This window comes from Archocentrus centrarchus, chromosome 8 (genome assembly GCF_007364275.1).
Source record: "Archocentrus centrarchus isolate MPI-CPG fArcCen1 chromosome 8, fArcCen1, whole genome shotgun sequence".
Lineage (NCBI taxonomy): Eukaryota > Metazoa > Chordata > Actinopteri > Cichliformes > Cichlidae > Archocentrus > Archocentrus centrarchus.
This window is the reverse complement of record NC_044353.1, coordinates 16,004,791-16,031,723: the sequence shown is the minus strand read 5'-3', so window position 1 is coordinate 16,031,723 and position 26,933 is coordinate 16,004,791. Positions and strand designations below refer to the sequence as shown.

At 40.5% G+C, this 26,933-nt stretch overlaps 2 gene segments (V, D, J or C); both read right to left on the bottom strand.

Moving 5' to 3' along the window:
- Positions 1-19,811, bottom strand: part of LOC115783989 (immunoglobulin mu heavy chain-like) — a 130,910-nt gene extending 111,099 nt beyond the window's left edge. The window contains 3 exon segments of the C gene segment in view: positions 13,007-13,032; positions 19,533-19,682; positions 19,772-19,811. Coding sequence covers positions 13,007-13,032; positions 19,533-19,682; positions 19,772-19,811 — 216 coding nt within the window.
- A 2,133-nt stretch (positions 19,812-21,944) lies between these two features.
- Positions 21,945-26,828, bottom strand: LOC115784423 (Ig heavy chain V region 6.96-like). The segment is given in 2 exon segments: positions 21,945-22,258; positions 26,786-26,828. Coding segments are annotated over 2 exon segments (357 nt in total).
- Between the last annotated feature and the right edge of the window lie 105 nt (positions 26,829-26,933).

Sequence of the window (26,933 nt, the reverse complement as noted above, 5' to 3'; positions counted from 1 at the left end):
TGGTTGATGTGCTTTCTAAGTGGGTGGAGGCCTTCTTGACATCAAAATAAAATCACTTCTTGTCATAAAAGGACTCGTGACAGATGGTGAATCCCTGGCAGTGAAAATGGCTCACTATGTTTAAGTGAAGCTCTAGAACAGCTGGCCCATTTCTTAGACATACTGTAGGCTTCACGCAGCTCCATTCATCCAGCTAGGAGAATTCCACATTGAAGCTGAAGTTGTCAAAATGTTGTCAGGAAACCAGCTTCTCATGGACAAAGATCCTGCCAGTTGTGCCAATGAGAAAATGGAAACTAACTAATCTCAGTCCCTTTGAAATCCAGTTTTGGAGATCCCGAGAGATACGAAAAGATGCTGTGGAAGTGAAATGTTGAGATGTTGCAGAATTCTGTTTCCTGTGTTTCACAGATTCTTAAGATTTTGCTCAGGGTCAAGCTGACCTGGCTGAATGAAAAACTCCATAGTGTCATGTTTTGTCTCCATATAATCCATCCATCCATCCATTTTCTTCCGCTTATCCGGGGCCGGGTCGTGGGGGCAGGAGCCTAAGCAGAGAAGCCCAGGCTTCCCTCTCCCCAGCCACCTCCTCTAGCTCATCCGGGGGTCCCCAAGACGTTCCCAGGCCAGCCGAGAGATATAATCTCTCCAGCGTGTCCTGGGTCTGCCGCGGGGCCTCCTCCCTCCATATAATCTTTTCAATACAATATATTATTAACTTTATAAGCTATTTTTTTTTTTTTACATGCAATATTCTGACTGTATTCTGTGACAGTGGGTCGACAGCTTGTTTCTATAAATGATTCTGGTAGTTATTCCTCTCTGTGAATGCCATACAGACAGCTGCTGTATTCTGTATTGTTGTTTGACTCTTTTACAAAGGCTATTAAAACCTCACAAATACAAACTGTTTGTGTGTAAATCAATTTATTTCAGATTTCAATATCAGAGGTAACTTCTTGGTGTCAGTGGAAGAAAGTACAACCAGTCAAAAACGTTTTTATTAAACATTATTAATGGTGGGTGTTCTGCCCTCGTTAAAGAGTCCCCTTTCTTCACTAGGCAGACAGACAACTCCTTCCACACACTGTAGTCTCTGTATGATGGATTTATTAAGCACCACCGTTTAGGTTAACAGCATGAGAATGGGGTAAAACTGAAATGAAAGAAGCAAATAATGACAATAATGAACACATTGAACCCCCTTTAACATACATGCTCCATATGTATTACCAGTTTCTTAAAGCCTATTTCACATACATGGCTACTAACTTGGCTAGCTGAAAGCTATCAACATAACACATTACATACGAAACACCAGATGAAACAAAAACACAACTTAACCTGGTTAACTGTACAAAATATCCATGTCAAACAAACATAGGCATCTTATTACAACCATACTCACAGACTATGCTCCCTATAGTGATTCCCAGATGAGGATGATAGCAGATACTTTGGCTACCTGAATCCACAATGTGCTCTCTATCAAAGTGCAAGGGAAAAACAAATATGGCTGCCAACGGGTTACAGAGGATAAGCAGAAATGGCGATAATCCCCAAACAGAAAAAGCACCACCTAGTGGCCACAGAAAGAAACATCCCTCCAATCCCTCAGGACAGCACACTCCCCGCCTGGTATCTGAAAGGATGCCACCACTAATGATACACAGCGTGAAGAAAGTAAACTTTAATCGGTCTCTGGGGAGAAGAGTAGGACAGTCTCTGAGACAGGCCGTAGGAAGGTCTTGCATGAACCCTCTCTCATTGTCTTAACCTCAACCTTCCTAACTCTCCCATCTGCTCCTGGAAACGTTTTGATGATCATGCCCATAGGCCATTCGTTTCTTCTAACTTGACTTTCTTTCAGTATGACGACGTCGCCCTCGCGAAGATTACGTTCTTCCCATTGCCATTTCTTGCGTCTCTGCAGGGTAGGAAGATACTCTGTCCTCCAGCGATGCCAAAAGATATTGGCGAGACTCTGTACCTGCCTCCACTGCTTGCGGTAGAGATCTTTTTCTTCAAATTCCCCTATGGGTGGAGGAAGTGCACTGACCTTCTGTGTCAGAAGTGTCGCTGGTGTTAGGATAAGTGGGGAGTCTGGGTCCGTGGATACAGGAACCAACGGGCGAGCATTCAATATTGCCGAAACTTCTGCCATGAATGTGGTCAAAACTTCATGGGTAAGCTTTGATGGACCGATCTTCATCAGCATGGAATCAAGGATGCGCCTTGTCAGACCTATCAGACGCTCCCAGCTGCCTCCCATATGGGATGAATGCGGGGGATTGAAGACCCATTTGCAACCACTGCTGCTCAGATATCCCTGCACTTCCTTATCGCTTGTCAGAGACTCTAGCCGCAACTCTCTACAGGCTCCCACAAAATTTGTGCCACAGTCAGACCTTATTTGTTTGGCTGGTCCTCGGATAGAGAAGAATCGCCGCAGAGCATTTATGAAGCTCGAAGAGTCCATTGATTCAATGATTTCAATATGAATGGCCCTGGTGCTCATACATGTAAAGAGCACCGCCCACCGTTTGCTGTTTGCTACTGCTCCTCTAGTCCGACGAGTCATGACCATCCATGGTCCAAAGACGTCCAACCCTACAAAGGAGAAAGGTGGGTCTGTACTGAGGCGGTCAACAGGTAGGTCAGCCATCTTCTGAGTCTCCATTGTTCTGCGTAGTCTTCGGCATTTAACGCAGTGGTGGATGATGCTGCTAACTCGCCGTTTTCCACCAACAATCCACAGGCCAGCTGCTCTCAAAGCACCCTCCGTGATATGGCGCCCCTGATGCTGTACCTGTTCGTGGTAATGGCGGATGAGTAGAGTTGTGATGTGGCTCCTCCCAGGGAGGATTAGGGGATTGATTTCGTCTCTGCCTAGGCTCGCTTGGAACAGGCGTCCTCCGATCCTTAGAAGACCAAGAGTGTCGATGTAAGGACATAATCTGTAGAGCTGGCTATGTTTCAGAATGTCCTTTCCCTTTCTAATACATTCCAATTCCTCAGCGAAGGCATCTTGTTGCAGACTACAGACCAAAATGTTCCTTGCTTGGTCCAAGTCCTCCTTAAGATTGTGGTTTTCATGGATATGCCAGCCCTTGCAGGCGCTGCCTTTCTTGAAGGTGCGGGCAACGTGTACAAGCCTTGCTACAGCACGGGTCAGTGATCGCCAGCTTGAGAACCTCTCAAACCGTTTAGGGTCTAATCTATCACTGCTGAAACCGGTGGCATGACAAGCAACCTGTGGACGGATGTCAACATCAGCCTCTGGGTCAACCAAGTCAAAGGCAGCAGAGGCTGTGGTACGCCCGGCTGACTTCAAGAGGAACGCTGGTCCTGACAACCATATTGAGCTTGTCAGGGTACCTGCTGGGACTGACCTCGAGCCCAGGTCAGCAGGGTTATCATTAGTAGAGACGTATTTCCACTGTTCTGGGCTGGTTGATCTCCTTATGCGTTGCACTCTGTTGTGTACATACACATAAAACCGTCTAGATTCATTGTGAATGTATCCTAAGACCACTCTGCTATCAGAATAGAATGTCACGGTGTCAAATCTGGTGTCCATCTCATCCTCAATCGCTTCTGCTATTTCCACAGCCAAAACAGCTGCACACAGTTCAAGCCATGGAACTGTCGCCTCAGGGCGTGGAGCAAGCTTGGCCTTACCAAACACAAAGCCAACATCTGTGTTATTGCTCACGTCAGTTGTCCGCACATAGGCAACAGCGGCTATGGCAATCGTGGATGCGTCACAGAAAACACATAGCTCTTTATGTAGTGCCTGGTTGAATGAGATAGAGGTATACTGGCGTGGAATTTTGTCTTGTTCCAGCTCTTTCAGAGCATCTCTCCACAGCTTCCATTCTTTATACTTCTCTTCTGGGAGAGGGGCATCCCAGTCACTAACCCCTGTGGAAAGCTCCCTGAGTAGACTTCTCCCCTGAATGCTTACAGGGGCCGCGAATCCTAGTGGGTCAAAAAGGCTGTTAATAGAAGACAAGACCCCACGCCTCGTATAGGGCTTCTCTGCGACCGACACTTGGAAGGTGAACAAGTCTTCAGAGACATCCCAACTGACTCCTAGAGATCTCTGCACGGGTGGAAAGTCCACGTTGAGATCCAGGTCTTTCAGCCCTTTAGCCAGGTCTTCTGCGGGGAAGGCTCTCATAACAGCAACTCTGTTGGATGATATTTTATGCAGCCGCAAGTTGGAGAGAGCTAACATGTCTTGCGTGTTCTGAAGAAGAGTGATGGCTTCCTCTTCTGTTGGGAGCGAGATCAGACCATCATCAACATAAAAGTTCCTCTCAACGAACTGCCTTGCTTTCATTCCATACTCTCCCTCTCCCTCTTTAGCCGCTCTCCTGAGCCCAAATGTGGCCACAGATGGCGATGGGCTATTTCCAAAGATGTGGACCCGCATCCGGTACTCCACAACATCATCGTCAAGGTCACTGTTGCGGTACCAGAGGAAGCGCATAAAGTTCCGATGGTCCTCACGCACCACAAAGCAGTGGAACATCTGTTGTATGTCAGTCGTCACAGCCACTGGCTCTTTCCTAAACCGCAGCAATACCCCGAGCAGGCTGTTGTTCATGTTAGGGCCAGTGAGGAGGACGTCATTGAGGGACACCCCGTGGTGTTGGGCACTGGAGTCGAATACCACCCTTATTTGTCCCGGCTTCTGGGGATGATAAACTCCGAAGTGTGGTAAGTACCAGCACTCTTCATCTGGTTCTAGGGGTGGAGCTACTTCGGCATGCCCATTCTCAAGAAGTTTATTCATGTACTCGACAAAATGGTTCTTCCTCTCTGGGTGTTTCCTGAGCATACGGGTCAGTGCAGTGAGATGATTCTTTACTTGTTCACGGTTATTAGGGAGGCGTTGCCGTGGGCTACGAAAAGGGAGTGGAGCTACCCAGCTATTCGAGTCGTCCTGACAGAATTCCTTCTCCATGATCCTCAGGAAGGCAAGATCTTCCATAGAAGGAGCTGTTCTGTCATCGTCCTTCGTGTAGCAGAAAACCGACTCTCCCATGAGACCTGTTCTGTCAGTTGGCGCGGTTTGCCATAGATGGTCTAAAGTAGGAGAATTCTGTGACTGGTCACTGGAGCTGAAGCTCTCCTTGATATTGAATTTGTTGGGGCATGGACTAAGGAGGCTGGGTCGTCCATTCTCCAGAATGTTGGTTCGGAAGGTGTTCACATGGGAGGATTTGTGAGCACCATCAAGGCAGACTTCTCCAACTATTACCCAGCCAAGAGCCGTTCGTTGTGCAAAGGGAGGTTGTGGGGGTCCATTGCGTTGCTCTAGGACTTTGTGTGCCTGGATGATGTCTCTTCCTAACAGGAGCAAAATCTCGGCCTTGGTGTCGAGTGGGGGTATCTTGGTAGCTAGAGACCTGAGGTGAGGATGGTGTCTTGCAGCTGCTGGCGTGGGGATCTCCGCCCTATTATCAGGTAGCTGATCACACTCGATAAGTGTAGGTAGGGCCATACTGGTTTTCTCGTCGGCGGATTCCACAACAAACCCCCTTGCTCTTCGGCCAGCAGTCTCATGTACCCCTGCACATGTTTTCAGTGTATAAGGGGAGGTGCCATTGGTGATGCCAAACATCTTGAAGAAGGCTGATCTGGCCAAAGACCTATTGCTTTGATCGTCCAAGATAACATATGTTCTCACCTTCCTCTCTGGCTGACCTTCAGGATACACATAAACAAGGCAGATTTTGGCACACGATTTCCCGGTAGTGCCATCCCCACAGACTTCTGTGCAAGTTGAGGTGGTGACTGAAGGAGAGGGAAACTCCTCTTCCTCCCCGCCATGCTCTTCAGAAGAGCTGATAGTTTGTTTTACTGACCAAGGTGCTGGACCAGCATGAAGGGCTGCGATGTGCCTATCGCTATTACATTCTGAGCACTGAATGATAGCCCTGCAGTCTTTTGCTTGGTGAGAGGTTGCAGAACAACAGCGAAAACATATGCCGTTTTCTCTAAGGAAGGCCTTTCTACTCTCCAGGGGCTTCTCTCTGAAAGCTCTACATTTATGCAGTGGGTGTGGCTTTTTATGAATAGGACACTGCTTTTTAGGGCTGTCCAACCCTTGAGCTTCATCCTTTAATTGAGTATTGTTCACCTCTGTTCTGTGTACCGTTATTGGAGTCCTTGACATCTTCACCGTGAATCTCTCTCCCTTAGGTGGCGCAATGCTGGAGGTTGTAGTAGTGAAGCTCGGGTCGTTCCTCATCCTTGCCTCCTCCCGAATGAAGCTGGAGAAAACAAAGAAGGGTGGGAAGCTGACATTGTGCTGTCGTTTGTATCTCGTTCCATGCACCATCCATTTCTCCTGAAGAGTAAAGGGCAATTTCTCCAAAATGGGACTAATGCCGCGTGCAGTGTCCAAGTAGGAGAGCCCGGGTAAGTAACCTTCCTCCTGGGCACACTGCAGCTCAAGGAGCAGGTCGCCTAGCTCCTGCAAACGCTGTGGGTCTCTATAAGAGACTTTGGGGAAACGTTCCAGCTTCTTAAAGAGCGCAGTCTCCATTGCCTCCACTGATCCGTAGCTCTCCTCTAGTCTTCCCCAGACCATACTAAGGGCTTCAGCGGGGTGTCTGATGTGAACTGACCTCACTCTTTTCACATACTCGGCAGACTCTGGCCCAAGCCATTTAATTAGCAGGTCAAGTTCCTCACTGGGTCTCAAATCTAGATCTTCAATGGCACTGGAGAAAGTAGACTTCCAGGCCCAGTAACTTTTAGGTTTATCATTGAATTTTGTGAGTCCAGCTGTCAGTAGGTCACGGCGAGCTAAGAACTTTGCTAAATCTGAGACCTCGGAGCGGGATTCCTGGAATGCATGGTATGGTCCTCTAAGTGACTGGTCGTTATCCCTTGTATTATCCCTGGGTGACGATGAGTTCTTAGAATTAAACTGTGGGATGTTGTGCCCCATTCCCTTTTTAGGTGTGAAATGAACCACTGAGTGGCGCTGGCTTGAAGTAGCTTCAGTGTGAATAGGGACGTGTGGAAATAACTGCTGCATCCCCTCTAGATGGACAGGTTTATGCGCTGGGGAAGAATCAGTCAGTGGCTTAGTGTTAGGGCCTGCTGGAGGAGTTTCTACCTCAGCTGGGGGAACCTTGACCTCAGTCTCAGGCTGTGAATTGTCAATGATGGCTCTTGTGTAGGCATACTGATCCTGAACACACTTCTCAGTTCTTTCTGCAGATGTGTGAGCTGAGTCTTGGTCAGTGTCGTGAGGTCTGGACGGCGTCTGGCTGTCTGCCACCTCCATGGCTGCTTCAAGGACAGTAGCTTCAGCTAAAGCTGCATCTGCCTCCTTCTCCTGCTGGATGGCCTCCAGCGTAGCTTCAAGGAATGTTTCTTCTACCTTTAGCTGAGCCTTCTTTACCTTAACATCAATTTCCTTTTGTGCATAAGAAGCTCTGGCGCGTGCTGCTTCAGCCTTGGCGCGTGCTTCTATTGCAGCCAAGCTAGTTGCTGATCTATTGGAGCGTGTCGACAACCTTGACGATTTTGATGCGCGTGAGCACATTGATCTAGTGTCATGGGTTTTCCCTTCTGCGTCGGACATCGTGGTTGAAAGGTTGAGCTAGTCTGATAGCTATCCAACAAAGCTGAAATCACCGTCGAGTCAGTCTTTTTACTGTTCTGCCCTCGTTAAAGAGTCCCCTTTCTTCACTAGGCAGACAGACAACTCCTTCCACACACTGTAGTCTCTGTATGATGGATTTATTAAGCACCACCGTTTAGGTTAACAGCATGAGAATGGGGTAAAACTGAAATGAAAGAAGCAAATAATGACAATAATGAACACATTGAACCCCCTTTAACATACATGCTCCATATGTATTACCAGTTTCTTAAAGCCTATTTCACATACATGGCTACTAACTTGGCTAGCTGAAAGCTATCAACATAACACATTACATACGAAACACCAGATGAAACAAAAACACAACTTAACCTGGTTAACTGTACAAAATATCCATGTCAAACAAACATAGGCATCTTATTACAACCATACTCACAGACTATGCTCCCTATAGTGATTCCCAGATGAGGATGATAGCAGATACTTTGGCTACCTGAATCCACAATGTGCTCTCTATCAAAGTGCAAGGGAAAAACAAATATGGCTGCCAACGGGTTACAGAGGATAAGCAGAAATGGCGATAATCCCCAAACAGAAAAAGCACCACCTAGTGGCCACAGAAAGAAACATCCCTCCAATCCCTCAGGACAGCACAGTGGGACTGTTGCAAAGCAACAACAAAAAAAAAATTATTAGAATAAGTATAATAAGTATAATAAGTTATTATTACTATGGGATCTTTTAAAAACATTCTGTAAAACTGAACTTTATAAAATAGTGAAAACAAAGACATCGATCATGCAGCATACATGCAGTGTGGATGAGGACAGTGCAGGATTTTGTGCAGCTGCTCAAACACCTTCAGTCACTGTGAGTATCGAGCACAATAATAAACAGCAGAATCTTCAGTCTTCAGATGGTTCATCTGCAGATACAGCTGCTGTCTGCTGTTGTCTCTGGAGATGGTAAAACGGCCTTGGACTGACTGAGAGTAGGAAGTTCTGCTACCATCACTCCAGATGTGAGCAATCCACTCCAGCCGTTTTCCGGGACCGTGTCTGATCACTGGTCTAGAAATGTAACATTATGAACTACAGCTAAATACTTACAGGAAGCTGCACACAGTGTTTTCTAAAGGGGGAGACTTGACACTGACTGCCCTCTAGTGCTCTGAATATAAGACTTTCAGTCCTGTTTTTTTTTTTTTACCTATTTACCAATAACATACGGTTATTTTTCACCTAAAATATGTATATACTTGGGCTGTTCATTATTGATACCTTCAGCTGCATTTTTTTTGTACAAATCTAGGCTGTTGAAGCTGTTATGAATGGAAACTTTTCTTTTTATCTTAAAATTTTGCTTGTTAACCATTTATAAGTCATGTGATTTGTTCTTGGTTGTTTCCTCACACTTTACATATGATGCCGGTCCTGCACCTCAGTGAGGTTAAGAAGGATGTGGTCTTGAAAAATGTGGAGAAATGAAGAAATGGCCAAATGTTGTAATTATGGTTATTATGTGTATGTTGTAATGTTCTAAAAAGTGATATTGTAATGAATCTGTTGTAATGTTCTAAAATACATGTTGCTTTCACCATATATGTGTTTTTCATTTCTTATATATATAATATATATATATACTGTATATATTATATATATATATATATATATATATATATATATATATATATATATATATATATATATATATATATATATATATATATATATATATATATATATATATAATGTGTATATATATATATATATATATATATATATATATATATATATATATATATATATATATAATATATAATATTATTATTATTTTTTTTTAACCACTTACAAGCAAGGAACCAAATATGGCATACATACAGAGAAAGACCCCGGCCAGATGGTGGAGTTCGAACCACCGTGCCACTGTGCTGCCTGTCTTAGAATAAAGGTTTGCAATTTCAATAAAAACAACATAATATACATTTTGAAGGATTTTGTGCAGCTGTCAAACTTTCTGCTCATCTGCAGATACAGCTGCTGTCTGATGTTGTCTCTGGAGACAGTAAACTGTTCTTGGACTCAGTGAGAATAATAGATGTAAGCACTGTCATATCTGATGTTTGCAATCCACTCCAGTCCTTTTCCAGGAGCCTGTCTGACCCAGGCCATCCAAAAGCTGCTGAAACTGAATCCAGAGCTGTACAGGTCAGTTTGTGGCCTTTTAACCACAGGCTCAGACTCAGTCAGAGTCTGACCATCAGCACCTGTAAAGACAAACAAAAAACAAAAAAAGCAGTATTTTAATACAAGTATTAACTTTATGAGGACCAAATAACAAAATATAAATGCAAATCTTCACCTGCCCAGCAGAGAGTTATAAGCAGCAGTCCTGTCCATCATATCTGTCTGTGAGTCCAGTGATCTGTCATTCTATTTACAGTCAGATAAGTAGAAGTGAAAGACATCTGATTTTTGCATTAACTCCTCCTCACTGGATGAATTTTGCTGAAGTCAGCATTAGCAGCCTTTTTTAATAACTTTCTCAGTTCTGTCAGCTTCAAGAAAAAGATCACACAGAAGTTTAACCTTCGTCAGTGTCAGAGTTTTCTTAAACAAAGCAAGGGTATTATTAAAAACTGGCACAAAGCCATGTTTAATAGTCTATTATTGCTGGAGTCTATAAAGTGAATTTTACACTGAACTAAAGAAACCAGTCAGTCAGCAGTGATAGAAAGTCTGTGTAGGCAGTGAAACATTCACTGTTGCTCATGTGTTATTATTGTGAAACCAGCAGCAAACTTAAAGTTTTTGTATGTTACAAGGAAAATTACTGAAAAAAATATTTTGTGATATGTCAGTTATTTTTTAATAGTTAGTGTTTTAAACATTAAAACACTGACAATTGTCAGTCTTCAAACTGAAGAGTCTGAAGACTGAAAATAAAGCTGCAGATACAGCTGTGGAGATGGTGAGCCAGCCTCAGTAACTGACTGAGAGTATTTGTTACCACCACTGTAATTCAGAAGCTGACAATTCAGAAGCTATAAATTAATTAATTAGCTAAAAAATGAATTAAACTGGGTCCACTGTCCTTTCACTAAGCAGACCAATAAATAGGCGACATCTGAGTCTTGTTCTCATTGCACCATAAAGCTGGAATGAGCTTGTCCACCATCTTTCTTTACTCTGCATTATCCATACTAAATGATGCTAAATGTGATTTGTTTCATGAATATTGGATAGTGGGCAGCACAGTGGCGCGGTGATTAGCACTGCGGCCTCACAATTCGAATACCATCTGGAAGGCCTGGGTTTGATTCCATCTTGGCCCAGGCCTCTCTCTCTCTCTCTCTCTCTGTTACTGGTATTCTGGTTTCCTCCCACAGTCCAAAGACATGCACTTACTGGGGTTAATTGGAAACTCTAAATTGTCCATAGGTGTGAATGTGGATGTTGTCTGTCTCTCTGTGTTGGCCCTGTGACCTGGTGACCTGTACAGGGTGTACCCTGTCTCTTGCCCCATGTCAGCTGGGATAGGCTTCAGCCCCCCCCCGCAACACTGAACAGGATAAGTGGAAGTGAATGGATGGATGAATATTGGATAGTTTCCCCTTGCCTTGTCTATGGAGGCAGATTTTTGTGAGCTTAGTTAAAATTAGAATTCTCTTTTAAAAATAGTCAAAAATAATAACTACACACTATTAAGCATTAGTAAAGGCATTAGTTAATACATATGTCATATTTATAAAAGATCACTCCTCCTGTTAGGGCTGGGTGTGGCTCAGGAGGTAGAGCAGGTCACCTACTAATCTGAAGGTTGGCAGTTCAATTCCTGGCTTGCCAAAGTATCCTTGGGCAAGATATTGAACTCCAAGTTGCTCTCCGATGCAACTGTCAGAGTATGAATGTGTGTGAATGGTAGATAGTAAGCACCTGGCTACAGAAGGAAGTGCTTGTAAACATGTTGTATAAGTGCTTTGAGTGCTCAGTTAGAGCAGAAAAGCGTTATATAAGAACTAGTTCATTTACCATATTATGCTATTTATAAGCATAAATGTTTAGTCTTGTTTAATAAGCTCACATATAACATGTTTAAGGACAGTATTTCATACTTTATGAATGGTAATTTAACATTTAATATTTCTTAATAAAAACAAGTTCAGATGCACATTTAGACATATATAAATCATTAACATAACTAGTTGTTCGTGAGTATAGCTGCTTATTTCATATTGTAACTCATGGTTAATTCAGGCAGTTACTAGTTACTTAACTAATACTAGTTAAGTATTTAGTGTGACCTCATCTACAATGAGGACAATCTATAACTTATAAAACATTTACAAATGAAACAAAGAAGTCAAAAGTGTGTATTTAGCTTTAAATTCTGGAGAGAATAACAACATCATCATACATGAATTCCTGTGGTACATCTCGGATTATAATTTTAAATACACACGTGGAAGTCATACTAAACATATTAGCACTGCGAGGTGTATATTGCAAGGCAGCCCCTACAGCTGCACATGGTGTTAACACTAACACAGGATGATCATGACCTACCATCAAAAGCAAACAAAGCTACAACTCGTGTTTAAAATTCCCATTCAACTTATTAAAGGAGAAATATGCTACGTTAACTAAAGGTTTAAAACAACCCATTAACAGCTGCTAAAGAACTTGTTTAGCAAGACTAAACATTTGTATCCATGTTCATAAATGACATCCTAAGGAGAGGTAATGCTTTATAAATGATGAATTAAGATTTAACTAATGACTCAGTAATGCTTAATAGTGTGTTATTATAAAGTCATACTACTACTACTACTGTTACTACTACTACTACTACAAAAATAATAATAATAATATAAATAATGATAAGGATGCAAAGTCAATAAGCTTTGTCAGATATCACTAATAGTGTAAGTATCAGTTGATGAGGTCTGTGCTGCTACAGGTGTTTGTTGCAGGGACTGTTAGGATGTTTACTGTATCCTGGTCATATGTGGTTCAGCAGGAAGACATTTATTTGTTCAAGTCAAATGATAGTTTGAAACAAAGTTAGTCAAAGATGCTGATATACTCAGCAAACCTTCTGTCTCATCCTATCACTCATTCATATTCACATTTACAGTAAATATATTGTTGTGTGTTGCTGGTTGCTGAGTATTTGTGCAGGTCTGTCAGTGGTTTGTATCACTGTGCCTCTCGTGCACAGTAATAAACAGCTGTGTCCTCAGGTTGCAGATTCTGTCCTGTTATTGTCATTGTTCCAGCTGAAGTGTCTCTGCTGTAGCTGAACTTGTTGCTTCATTTTTGCTATCACTCCCACCAGACCACATGCATAAAATCCAGCCCATTGCTTTTCCTGCATGTTGCCTGATCCAGCATGTTGCATAGCTGCCATCAGTCAAAGAATAACATTATCATTAACATTATCATTATTTCCATCATTCATCTGTATATTTAGTGTTACTAGAGATTATTAGAGTGAATCTAATGAAAGCTCCTCACAGGATTCAGCAGCAGTGTCACAGATACAGAGAACATGGTTTTTACTGAAGCTGAACTGATGTGAGCGCTTCTGTCTTCTCACTGTTGCAGCCACACAGCTTACAGTTATGAGGAAGTGATTTATGTTCGTTTGAATAAAGGGACTGTGCATTTGCACAAAGGTTCAGTAACTGATGGCAGATTTGAGATGTGAATTTTGTCTATTTCTTTTTGATTTGCTGCATTTTTTTTTTCTTTACTTGATTTCTAAACATTGTTTGTTCTTTGGTTTTCAGACTGTTCATCTGAATAAAGAGCTGCTGTTTTCTAAAATGATCAACTGGCTGTGATCTGACTGAGAATTAATAGATTTTCAGTCTATTATGCACCATTATGCTTGCATCCCAATGCATTCAGACCTTTTCTAGGACCCTGTCTGACCCAGGCCATATGTTAGCTGCTAAATGTGAATTCAGAGGCTGCACAGGTCCATCTGTGGGACTCTCCCACCTTTTTGATCACTGATTTAGATTCTTTCAGAATTTGACCAGTGACACCTTTAAAAAGAAGAAACTTGTCACTTGTTGTGAGTGTGTAAAACAATAAAATTAACCACAACTTACATCAGTGAAAGTTCTCACCCACCCGGAAACCTTTATCTGATGGAGGTTTTTTGAACTAAAACACAGGCTTCACAGGTAGTCCAACTCCTCCTCTTCCAATCTAAATATGTGCCACTGCAAGGCTGTAGAAGGTCCTTAACCCATCAGCAGGACCAGTATTTGTTCCTTTTCACAAGGAGCAACAGGATAAGCACTGCCAGAGTCCTACAAAATAATATCCAGGGGGCTAGTGGTGTGAATGTCTCTGACCAAACAATCAGAAACAAACTTCGTGAAGGTGGCCTGAGGGCCCAACATCTTTAGTGGGCTCTGTACTCACTGCCTGCCACTGTGGAGCCCATCTGGCATTTGCCAGAGAAAACCAAAATTGGCATGTCCACCAATGGCTCCCTGCGCTTTTCACAGATGAGAGCAGGTTCATTCTGAGCACTTTGTACGACTGTGTATGTATTGTAGGATCTCTTACCTTACAATATAAAGCACCTTGAAAAAAACTGAATTGAACTGAATGTACGGGAATGTCTGGTGAGTTTGAAATGAGCCCCAAATATATGAACAACTGCTTATTAAAATTTTTATTGACCACCATGTCTTATTAACTGTAGATACCTTTGATAATGAGATCACTTACATCATGACATCAGAAGAGACAAGAATGGAGAGCATAGCTCAAATAAATATAAAGAAGGTGCCAATAATTCTCAGTCAAGTGCACTAGTATTATTACTGGTATTGGTATTTGAATTAGTAATATCCTCGTTATACTGCAATTATAAAGCAAAATAAATGAACGATAATAAGTACTGTAAGTTTTTGTACAGCTGCTCAAACAACTTCAGTCACTGTGGCTTTCGAGCACAATAATAAACAGCAGAGTCTTCAGTCTTCAGACTGTTCATCTGCAGATACAGCTGCTGTCTGCTGTCGTCTCTGGAGATGGTAAACCGGCCTTGAACTGACTGAGAATAATAGATGCTACTACTGCTATACATGCTCGCAACCCACTCCAGCCCTTTTCCAGGAGCCTGTCTGACCCAGGCCATCCAGTAGCTGCTGAATGTGAATCCTGAGGCTGTGCAGGTCAGTCTGTGGGATTCTCCAGGCCTTTTAATCACAGGTTCAGACTCAGTCAGAGTCTGACCATCAACACCTGTGAAATCAAAAGAAAGTAATTTTGATTCAAGCTCAAACTTTATGAAGACAAATAATAATATTAATAATAATATGTTTTCACCTGCCCAGCAGAGAGCTAAAAGCAGCAGTCCTGTGCTACAGTCCATCATATCAAACTGTGTGTTCACTGACCTTCACTCTCTCTACAGCCTGATAAGTGAGTGAAAGACATCTGAGTTTTGCATTGACTCCTCCTCACTGTGTGGACTGACTTGAAATGAGTGTGTTTGCATCTCATATGTGTTAATAACTTAGTTCTGTCAGCGACAAGAAAAACACAGCACACAGAAACCAAAAAGACACAAAATATACAATTCTGAATGTACTTAATATGTCTCAGAGTTTTTTTTTTCTTAAATAACAAAGCAGACATTGTTTGTACTGGTGTATCAACAAAAAACTGGCATGGTACAAATACTTAATTACTGTACTTAAAGAGAATTTTCAGCCATCTGAAGATGCTTTACTTGAGTATTTATTTGCATTTTTCTGACTACATTTTACTACACTTTTACACAAATATCTGTACTTTCTACTCCTTATATTTTAAAAATAGACTCATTACTTTAGGTTTAACACATTTGAGGGAAGTTTTGATTTCAGAGCACTGCACCTTCAAACTTCAAACCAATCTGAGACTAAATGGAGGAACAATTACACATAAAAGCCAATATTATTGGTGTATCCATCTCCAGGGTTTATTGCATACAAAGAGCTGAAAGAGGCAAAACCATATAATCAATGCATCAATTATAGTGCTAAACTCAGGGGTTAAAGTGGGTCCAAGCATGTGCACATGTCTGCAAGTTGTGGTCGCTGTACTTCAGCATCTAGCTAGCACAACACATGAGGAGCATAAATGAAGCAATTTCAAATGCAACATTTCCATCAGCTCGACAAATATCAGCAAACACACAAACTGTTTGTATGCAGATTGTCACACTGTGTATCTGCTAGCTAAAGGTCCAGGTCCTGTAAGTCCCAGAGGGAGAAAAGAATGAGAGATAACTTCACTTAGAGATGGAGAAAGAGGAGAGGAGGACAGGAAAGGATGAAGAGAGGTTACATTTAAAGGTAAGGACTGCTCAGTGATATCTGTTAAACTGGAAATTTAAAGCTTACATGTAATGTCCTCATTTTTAAATCTGCTGAAGTTATGTATTTTCATAACTGAGGTACACTAATTTTGTGTTATTCATAGGTTGCATGAAAATACTGCAGTTTAGTGCAGGATAAACAGGTTAGTTTGCTGTACTGTTGTGTATTGACAGTAAAGCTCTGTGTTGGACTGGTGCCCAGCTGCTGTGGGAAACTCTCCATCACTCATATGCACATTTATGGCTCCTGTGTGGTTGTGTATTACTGGTTGCTTGGTATTTGTGCAGGTCTGTCAGTGGTTTGTATCACTGTGAGGTGACGTGCACAGTAATGAACAGCTGTGTCCTCAGGCTGCAGATTCTGTCCTGTTATTGTTACTGTTTGAGCAGTGATGCTGATGCTGAACTTGTTCTTTAAAGCATCATTTTTGTTAGTGCTCCCACCACCCCAAATAATGAGAATCCACTCCACTGGTTTTCCTTCACGCTGTCTGATCCAGCCTGTTCCATAGTCAGTCACAGAATAACCAGAGACCTGACAGGTGATGGTCAGAGACTGTCCAGGCTGCACAGCCATTGAGTCTGGCTGGATGAGATCAATACAGTGCACACCTGTGGAAACAGACATTAAGATTATCTCCATGATTCATCTCAACATTCAGTGTTTCTACAGTTCATTAGTGTAAATCCTCTAAAAGCTCCTCACAGGTTCCAGCAGCAGCATCAGAGTGAACATGATTGATGTTGAAGCTGAAGTGCTGTGAGCTCATTTGTCGTCTCACTGAAGCACAGATGCACCACTCCCTTTTGAGCAACAGTTTTATTTGCATATTTTTAAATAGATTATATTTAAATCCAATATTATATTTTCTTCTTGACCACACTACTAATCGAGTTTTTTTTTTTTGTTGCATTTATTGTAGCGTGACCATCTTGCAATGTTTTAAATTAATTTTTAATTAATTTTACAGATATCTTAAATCATTTGTAGTTTATTTTATGTAAACTGGATATTATATGATACAGAACCTTTTGAAGGGTATTTTTCCCATTTTCATTTAAATGATTATTTTTATCAGAACCAAGTACTGAATTATATAATTTTTTATTGATAGATTTCAGTATTGACTTAATATTATTAACCTGAAATTTATGACCCTTATGTGCTTACAAAAAGGACAGTTACTGACTTTTCTGCTCTGTTGACTCCTTTCTTTGGTGAAATAATCTTTTTCAGAAGACTGTTTTTTTTTTTTTTTCCAGAAGCTCAGTTTTTTCAATCTGCTGGAAATCAAATTGATTTCAGTCAGTTATACCTCAGTGGTGGTCTTTGCAGCCAGATTCTTTCACAGGCATTCACTGTTAAAGCTGGTAAGTGAGTCAGTTTTTTTAATTTGGTTATTTCTTTTGGTCAGAATCAGTTTTTATGTTTCCATTAAAATACAAATGCAGCTGCTCTCTGCTGCTTTCTTTGAAAAGGGTAAACTGGCCTTGAAGTATTTGTTTTTTGTTTGTGTCATTTTTGTGGGCAGAGACGGAGTAATAAATGTAAGCACACATATAGTAAGAGCAACACACTCCAGTCCTGCCCTACATTTTCATGTTACACTATAATGTAGAAATATTTTCATAGCTGTATAGAGTTGCTGATTATTTTGTTTACTTGAATAATTTGCAAATAATTATTTTCTTAGTTTTAAGAAAAGAATGATTCTGCAGGTTATAAAAAAAGAGGATTTAACATAAATATGTCCTTAAGAAATGAAAGCATGTAAAGACAGTGAACAATGTTCTTAAATTTATAATTTGTTCATGTTATGGATGGGTTTTTACAAGGTTCTTATGTCTTCATTGTTCATATTCACATGTACATTATGTTTGTTGTGTGTTGCTTGGTATTTGTGCAGGTCTGTCAGTGGTTTGTATCACTGTGTGGTCACGACGTGCACAGTAATAAACAGCTGTGTCCTCAGGCTGCAGATTCTGTCCTGCTATTGTCACTGTTCCAGCAGAAGTGTCTCTGCTGACACTGAACTTGTTTTTTAAAGCATCATTTTTGCTATTGCTCCCACCAGTCCACATGATGAGAATCCACTCCATTTGTTTTCCGTCACGCTGTCTCATCCATCCTGTGTGGTAGCTAGTCAAAGAATAACCAGAGACCCGACAGGTGATGGACAAAGACTGTCCAGGCTGAACAACCATTGAGTCTGGCTGAATGAGATCAATACTGTACACACCTGTGGAAACAAATCAACATTATTGTCATTACTCATTTGATTGTTTGACAATACTATTGAATTTACTTTGTGAAGTTTCTCACAGGATCCCGCTGTTAGCAGCAACATCAGTGGTACAAAGAACATGGTTGATCTTGAAGCTGAACTGAGCTCTTCTGTCCTCTCACTGATGCAGTCGCACTTTACTTCAATTAGGAGGAAGTGCTTGATGGTTATTTGAATGAAGGAACTTTGCATTTACACATATGTGTGAAATATGTGTATTTTTGTCTAATTTGAATAAAGGGAGTGTTTTTGTATTTCATTAATTAATTTGGAAGTTCAGTGATAGTCAAGTAGATTCTTTTGACTGACATAAACGTTGGTTGGTTTGAACATGTTAGAATTGTTTAATACTTACATTGTAAAATATATATTTTTATCATGTGATATCACTGCAGTAAAAGCTGCAATTACAGTAAAGTATTACTATAGAATATGTTATGCCTGACACTGTACATGAACACCTAAACTTGTTTTAAAGTTAGTTTCTCATTAATGTAAGGGTAAACGTCTTGTCTTTGTTTATGGTGGTCTAAGAGCTCCTCCACTGGTGATGTCATGCTTTACATGTTTAGACACTGCAGGGTTTTTGTTCAGGTCTGTTGATGGTTTGTGTTACTGTGGCTCTCTGGCGCAGTAATATACACCAGAGTCTTCAGGCTACAGATTTTGTCCTTTTAGGTGCCGTTTACACGAAGCCGTTTTCACTGGAAACGGTGTCGTTTTGATGCGTTTCAGCCTTTCGTTTACACGATGGCGTTTCAGAAACGATCCGCGTTTACACGAGGACATGTGAAACGATGAAAACGATGTAGTTCCCATGCCAGGCCACAAGTTGGCGTTGGTTTTCTCTTTGCAGTTTGTTTACGCAAGACGCGCATGCGTGGAGTGACACAGTAGGTAGTGCGGCAAATTGTTCATTACTTACAAAACGGCCAATGTGAGAGGTTTTGTGTGGACCGATGATGAGGTTGGATCGCTGCTGCACACAACGCTGAATTACAAAACGGTAAAAACACAGGAAAAGCATAAGAAGCACTCGTGAATCCGCGAGTACTGTTTATCAGTTTGCGCGTGCGCGAAAAACTGGCCGTCGCAACCATAGTGCGCATGTGCGAGTCGAGCGTTTTCAAATCACCCCGGTTTCAAGTGTTTACACGAAAACGCAAGCCGGTGCGTTTCTGAAACGCTGAACTTGTTGTCTAGTGAATCTTTGACATCACTGTCTGTACTGAGCCACTCCAGTCCTTTCCCTGCAGGCTGTCTGATCCAAGCTGTGTAGTCATCATCCACAGAATAAGAGACCTGACAGGTGATGGTCAGCTGCTGACCCGGCTTCACTGACATGGAGGCTGGCTGTGTCAGCTGTTCACACTTCACACCTGTTAAAAAAGAAAATGTTTTGTGACAATTTATAAAGTGACACTACAAAAGAAGGACTGATCACTATTACAAATATAAACGGACTCACATCCAGCTGCCAAGAGCAGTAACAGAGCTACAGAAAACATGGTTTTTGGTGAGCAGGATGTGCTGTAAACACCACTTCATGGCCATGAAGGAATTATAGCTGAGCAACAGAGGAAGTCAGTGAGTTTGCATAGAATCAAATATTTAAAGCATCAGTGATGGGAACTGGAACAAATGTGTATATATATATATATATATATATATATATATATATATATATAGATAAGATAAGATAAGATAGTGTTTATTTGTCACATGCACAGTTATACACAGTACAATGCACAGTGAAATGTATTTTGTACCTGCAGCCATATATACACACACATATAAATAAGAAGAATAAAAATTAAAAAAAAGTAATTCACACTATACACTGTACTCTATATACTATACACTATACACACTTTTTAAATTATAATATTTACATTGTGCAATAATGGTCCAGTTAGGGCTCAGAGTTGAGCAGACGGATGGCTTGTGGGTAAAAACTCTTCTTCAACCTTTCAGTCTTAGCCCTCAGGCAGCGATAACGCCGGCCTGATGGGAGCAGGGAGAAGAGAGAGTGTCCGGGGTGGCTGGGCTGTTTTAGGATCTTCATGGCCCTCAGCCTGCACTGCTTGGTGTAAATGTCCTGCAGGTTGGGGAGGGTGGTTCTGATGGTCCGTTCAGCTGAACGAACCACCCTTTTTAGGGCCATGAAGTCCTGCTTGGTGCAGTTTCCCATCCAGGTGGTGATGCTCCCACGCATGATGCTCTCAATGGTGCAGGTGTAAAAGTTCCTGAGCACCTTGAGTGGGAGCTTGAATGGGAGCTTATATATATATATATATATATATATATATATATATATATATATATATATATATATATATATATATATATATATATATATATATATATATAAATATATAGAGAATAATAGTGAAAGAATAGAAAGAATTATAGTGTTGGTTGTGTCTATGTTTTCTCTTCAGTATTGTTAACAATGCTGTGCAGGTGTTAGGTGCTGTATTCATTATTCCTCGTAGGGAGGATTAGAGTGTACTTGGATCACAGCTGTTATTTTGGTGAAATAACACAAGGATTTAATTTGCAGTACTTTTTATATGAAAAAGAGGACACACATAATATGAGACATCCTGTACAAACTGTTTGTGTGTAAATCAATTTATTTCAGATTTCAATATCAGAGGTAAAATTCTTGGTGTCAGTGGAAGAAAATACTACCAGTCACAAAGTTTTTATTAAACACTATTAATGGTGGGATTGTTGCAAAGCAACAACAACAAAGTTTTTATTAGAATAAGTATAATAAGTATAATAAGTTGTTATTATTATTACTGGATCTTTTAAAATATTCAGTAAAATTGACCTTTATGAAATAGTGAACACAAAGACATTGATCATGCAGCATACATGCAGTGGGGATGAGGACAGTGCAGGATTTTGTGCACCTATTCAAACACCTTCAGTGATTGTGAGTCTCGAGAGTCAGGCCTTCTTGTCCAAAATCAGTGTCTGACCTCATAAATGCGCTTCTGGAAGGTCAGAAATTGCCTTTGTGGAAACTTTGTGGAAAGCCTTCCCAGCAGAGTTGAAGCTGTTGTAGCTGCAGAGGGTGGGCCCAGTCGACCACATACATATGCTGCTTTGCGGTGCGGTGCGGGTGGCACAGGCTCGAGTCCCGGCCCGTCGCGAATTTGCCCGCGTGTCTTCCCCTGTATTTTTCCCCTATTTCCTGTCTCTCTCCACTGCCCATAGATAAAGCTGCAGTGGCCTAAAATGCAAAAAACTAAACAACAAGCGGAAGACAAATAACTATCAAAATGAAACAGAGTGAAGTGTGAAAACTAAACAGGGAGACACAGACACGAATGAACTTAATACAGGGAATTGACACAAGAGGAAGAAACTAAATGTTAAACAACCAGGAACTGAGAGTGAACTGAACAGTACGATACATGAGAAAAAAAATTAATGAAACTCTAACCAGGAATTAAAGGAAAGGAAACCATGAAGCAAATGACACTGCAAACTAAAAATTACCAGAAGACATCAAATTAAAACAAATCAAGAAAATCCATGAACTCAAGATGCTGGTTCAATGACTGAGGACTGTGACAGTGAGGATGAGGAGACTGTATGATTTTGTACAGGCGCTCAAAGTACTTCAGTCACTGTGGATCTCGAGCACAATAATAAACAGCAGAATCTTCAGTCTTCAGACTGTTCATCTGCAGATACAGCTGCTGTCTGCTGTTGTCTCTGGAGATGGTAAAGCGGCCTTGGACTGACTGAGAGTAGTAGGTGCTGCCCCCACCAGCGCTAATATAAGCAATCCACTCCAGCCCTTTTCCAGGAGCCTGTCTGATCCAGGCCATCCAGTGGCTGCTGAATGTGAATCCAGATGTTGTACAGGTCAGTCTGTGGGATTCTCCTGGTCTTTTAACTGCTGGTTCAGATTCTGTCAGAGTCTGACCATCAACACCTGTCAACAGAAATAAAAAGGAACATCAAACAATAAAGTATCATCAAAAATTAAAGAAACATCAGAACATCAGTGAAGAGCATCACCTGCCCAACAGACAGTTAAAAGTATCAGTGCTGTCCAACAGTCCATCTTGTGTAACTATCTGTCCACTATTCTGTACTCTGCTCTGTACTCTAAGCTGTCAGATAAGTAGCAGGTTAGAAGATGAAATATTTGCATTGACTCCGCCTTTAAAGCAGGACTGAACTGGTAAATTATTAATAGAGTTTTTTTCCTAAGATTAACTAACCTGAGGTCCCAGAAGCTTTAATGTTAAACCAGATGTTTTCACTTATTTCTTCACAAAAACATGACTTAGAAAACTTGTAGGTAAAATAATGCAAACTGCCTGCTGTATTCATACTTATGCTATTTGCAATTTAGTATGAAATAATTTTTGACACAACTAAGACTCATAAAAAAGGAAACTTCATCCACATTGTCTGGGTTTGCTCACAAGGCTGACTTTATATGTTTAAATCTGTTACTGACTAAATTTGAGCATCATTTTCCATGTCTAAAATATATATTTCATGTTTAACTATTTATCATAGTTTGTCTTCTAAGCCTGACATGGTTCAGTGCCTCTCAAACAGACAACAGTTTTTGCAAGACTTTTCAGTCTCCTGTGTTACTATGACTCTTTTGGACAGTAATAAACTGCAGTCTTCTTGTTTGAAATGAGAGACTAAATGAGCATGCTCAGTACCATGGTCATGGTCAGACATTGCTGACACCTCAGGTGGAATGAATGCAGGATATTTATGCTGTGTACAATAGGCTGAGATGCACTGAGGTGTTTTGTTGCTGCACCATCAATCAAGATATTCTGTGTTAATTTTGAGTGTGCTCATCTTTCAACACGTGTAGATTTGTTCTTAAAAGAGAGTAAAAATGCATGGACACCACCATATACTGTATGAGTTACACACTGCAGAAGGATGCCCCTTTATTGCTGTAATTTTCTTTATTTTTCTAGATGTTTTCAGGCACCAGAATGAACAGCACTCCCTGTAGCTTCTACTTGTTTATCATACAGACTAGTTGACGTGCTTGACATAAACAGTGTGAAAAAAAGTTTGATCATTCTCCTTATTGTGAAGTAGATGAATGAGACTTGTCACTGCATGCCCTCTAGTGTTCAACATTATGTTTCATTACAAATTCTCCTCCAAATTTACGTAATGAAATTTGCATATGTAATATTTCTGCTAGAAAACAATTATTTCAGCGATCTTTTGTGAACCTTGCCTGTTGTCACTGTTGAGTGTACTGTAGATGTTATCGTTAGAGGAATTTTTTATTTTTAATTTTGTTTATATTTTAGTGCTTATTTTTGTTGGCAGCGATGCCCTGATCCATGATTAAATACAACTCAAGAACTATTGATAATTTTAACTACTGCAGGATATTTTCAGCTTTTTTATTTATTTATTTTTTATTTTTTCAAACTCCAGCCAATGTGGTTGACAAGCATAATAATCATTGCTTTTTATTCACAATGTTGTGAAAGCAAAATATTGCAATACATTCTTGTTCCTGCTTGTTTCTCCTGTAAAAACAAAAATTAAATACATAAGATAAAATAGTCTCTTACTTAGTGTTTCCAGTGTGTCTGTTAGTGTGAATCTACTGAAAGCTTCTCACAGGATCCAGCAGCCCTGTGAGGTCCTGCAACATGAGTGATACTGAAGCTGAAATGATGTGAAGCCGCAGTCACTGCTGATGTAGTCGTTTCCTAGAGGGACCAACTTGGCATTGACTGCCCTCTAGTGTTTTGATCAGAACTGCCACATTTGCACTTATTCTAAATTTTATGCATATTTTCCTCTAAAAAAAAAAAAAGTATGCGTTTCTTATTAAAATTTTTGGTAAATGACAATAATTTTAGCAATCAAATGTTGCAAAAATCCACTTTTTAATCTATTAAATACTGCAGTTTTTCATTTCTGTGAGCTCCCATATACTCTGTAGGTGTTTCTGTGTCTGTGCTTTTCCATAAACTCTATGGGGTTGGCAAATGGTGTGTTCATAAAAGAGGAAACTTTCATAAACCTGTATCTATAGCATTAGAAGATTATAGCCATAAGAAGAGGCAGCAGAGGAACATGTAAATATACCAAAATCGTCATCTTCTCAACTGTTGGAGACAGAAGTATTTTTAGTTGAACTTTCAAAACAAAAATATTTATCATTCTGGGGTTATTTTCTCCCCACTGTCTTTGAAATAAACTACAAAAAAACTGCAAAGGAAGTAAAGCAATTTTGTTCTAAAAAATCGAGTCTATCACCCATGATTGTGAGTGTATTTGTATCTGTGATTGTTTCTTGCTGAGTATTTGTATGAGTCTGATGTTGGTTTGTATCACTGTGTCTCTAACACGCACACAGTAATAAACAGCTGTGTCCTCAGGCTGCAGATTCTGTCCTGTTATTGTCACTGTTCTAGCAGACATGTCTCTGCTGTAACTGAACTTGTTCTTTAGAGCATTATTTTGAGAAAAGCTGCCATAACTTGCTCCCCACTGATGAAAAATCCAATCTATTGCTTTTCCTTCACGCTGTCTGACCCAACCTGTTGCATAGCTGTTATCAGTCATAGAATAACCAAAGACCTGACAGGTGATGTTCAAAGACTGTCCAGGCTGCACAACCGTTGAGTCTGGCTGGATGAGATCAATACTGTACACACATGTGGAAAAGACATCCACATTATCTCCACCATTCATCTGTATATTAAGTGTTTCTAATGTATTTGTATATGTTCCTGTGTATGTATTTATAGAGTGAATGAATAAAAGCTCCTCACAGGATCCAGCAGATGCCAGCAGAAGTATCACAGCAAACATGATTGATGTTTGAAATGATGTGAGCTCATCCGTCCTCTGACTGACACACAGACACACCACTCCCTTTTTAGAAGCTTTTATTTGCATGTTCTTGAATACATTATATTTAAGTACACCTTGGATTTTGTTATTGGTCAGACTGCAGAGGAAATGTTTCCTTTTTAATTAGAGAGCTTGTGTGCACTGATCGTCGGGCCTTTTCATTTATCAAAGAAATATATCTGAAGCTTGCTGATATAAAATGTCATTATGGTTACATTTATTCTATTGCTTTGCCAATGTTCATTGGCATGCATGGTTAAAAAAGCAATTTTTGTAGTTCTTTTCTTGGTTTCTTATTGATGAGCAGTGTATCTAAGCCAGTGTAACAGATTCTCCTGCTCAGTCGAATACCTGACAGAGACAGTGACCTAACAGACACTGGAAGTGCAGGTTCTCTTACTCTACTGATCACTGCTTCATTTCCCTGATGCAAAAGCTAATTTAAAACGTGCTTAATATTTTATCTAATAGCATCAGGAGCAATCAAGATGACATATACAGGAAAAAAAAAATACAAAAAAATCCAGCCTATGCCAGCTGTATGATTATGTAGATTTATATTTATAATTTATATTTATTTATTTTGTTGTCGAAATGGTTATTTGAGTTCTAATAGCAGGGACGGTAGTTATTATAAAATATATACATTAAAATGAGTGTTGTAATAAATTCATCACAGAATAATTCAGAAATATGTCTTATAGTGGTGATAAATGCAGGAAGTAGGTCAAATTTTATTTGAAACTAGATGCTGGAGCCTCGAGGGGAAGTCAACTTAGGAAACAGGTGTGACTCTGCAAAAATGTTAAATGTCATAGTTGAAACCACAGCTGAACAGTTGAAAGGGGTTATAAAAAGAGCCATCCTTTTTTTTTTTTTTTTTTTTTTTTCCATCACTGAGACTTTTGTGCAGCTGCTCCTCTCCTCCTTATGCCACTGTGTGCTTGAGCACAGAAGTAAACAGTCATGCTCTTGATCTCGAGGTATTGAGTGCTGCTGGAAACATCTTCAGTCATGAGGAAATTACTCTGAAAAGCGGTTCCATAGACAGCAGAATTGGAACCTGAATTCATCAAACCAATCCACACCAGAGCTTTATCAGGCCTCTGTCGTATCCAGCTAAAAAACCCGTCTGTCATGGTGTAACCAGATATGATACATGATGTCTTTATTGTCTCCCAGGTCTTTTCAGCTCAGAGGAAGACTGGTCCAGTTTGTTTTCACTCCAAACCCCTGTAAACAAATAGATCATCATCATTAGCAAACCCTGCAGACCTGGGCAATGAGAATACTACCTGGGAAGGCCGTCTGAGAAACATTTTATCAATGATCTATGAGTAGAGATCCATTCTACTACTTTCCCTTCCTGCTGTCTAATCCAACCTGTTGCATAGCTGCTATACTGTAAGTCAAAGAATAACCAGAGACTCGACCGGTGATGGTCAGAGACTGTCTTGGCTGCACAACCACTGAGTCTGGCTGGATGAGATCAATACAGTTCATACCTCTGGAAACAAAAATTATCACCCAAACTATTTTAATTATTCAGCATTTCTGTTGTGTTTAGTAGTTTGAATAGACCAAAACTTCTCACAGGATGCTGCAGCCAGCAGCAGTGTGAGAGTTACAGAGAACATGGTTGCTGAAAGCTGAACTGATGAGAGCTCCTCTGTCTTCTCACTGATGCTGTCACACACTTGACAACTATGAGGAACTTCTTGGTGGTCATTTGAACAAAGGAA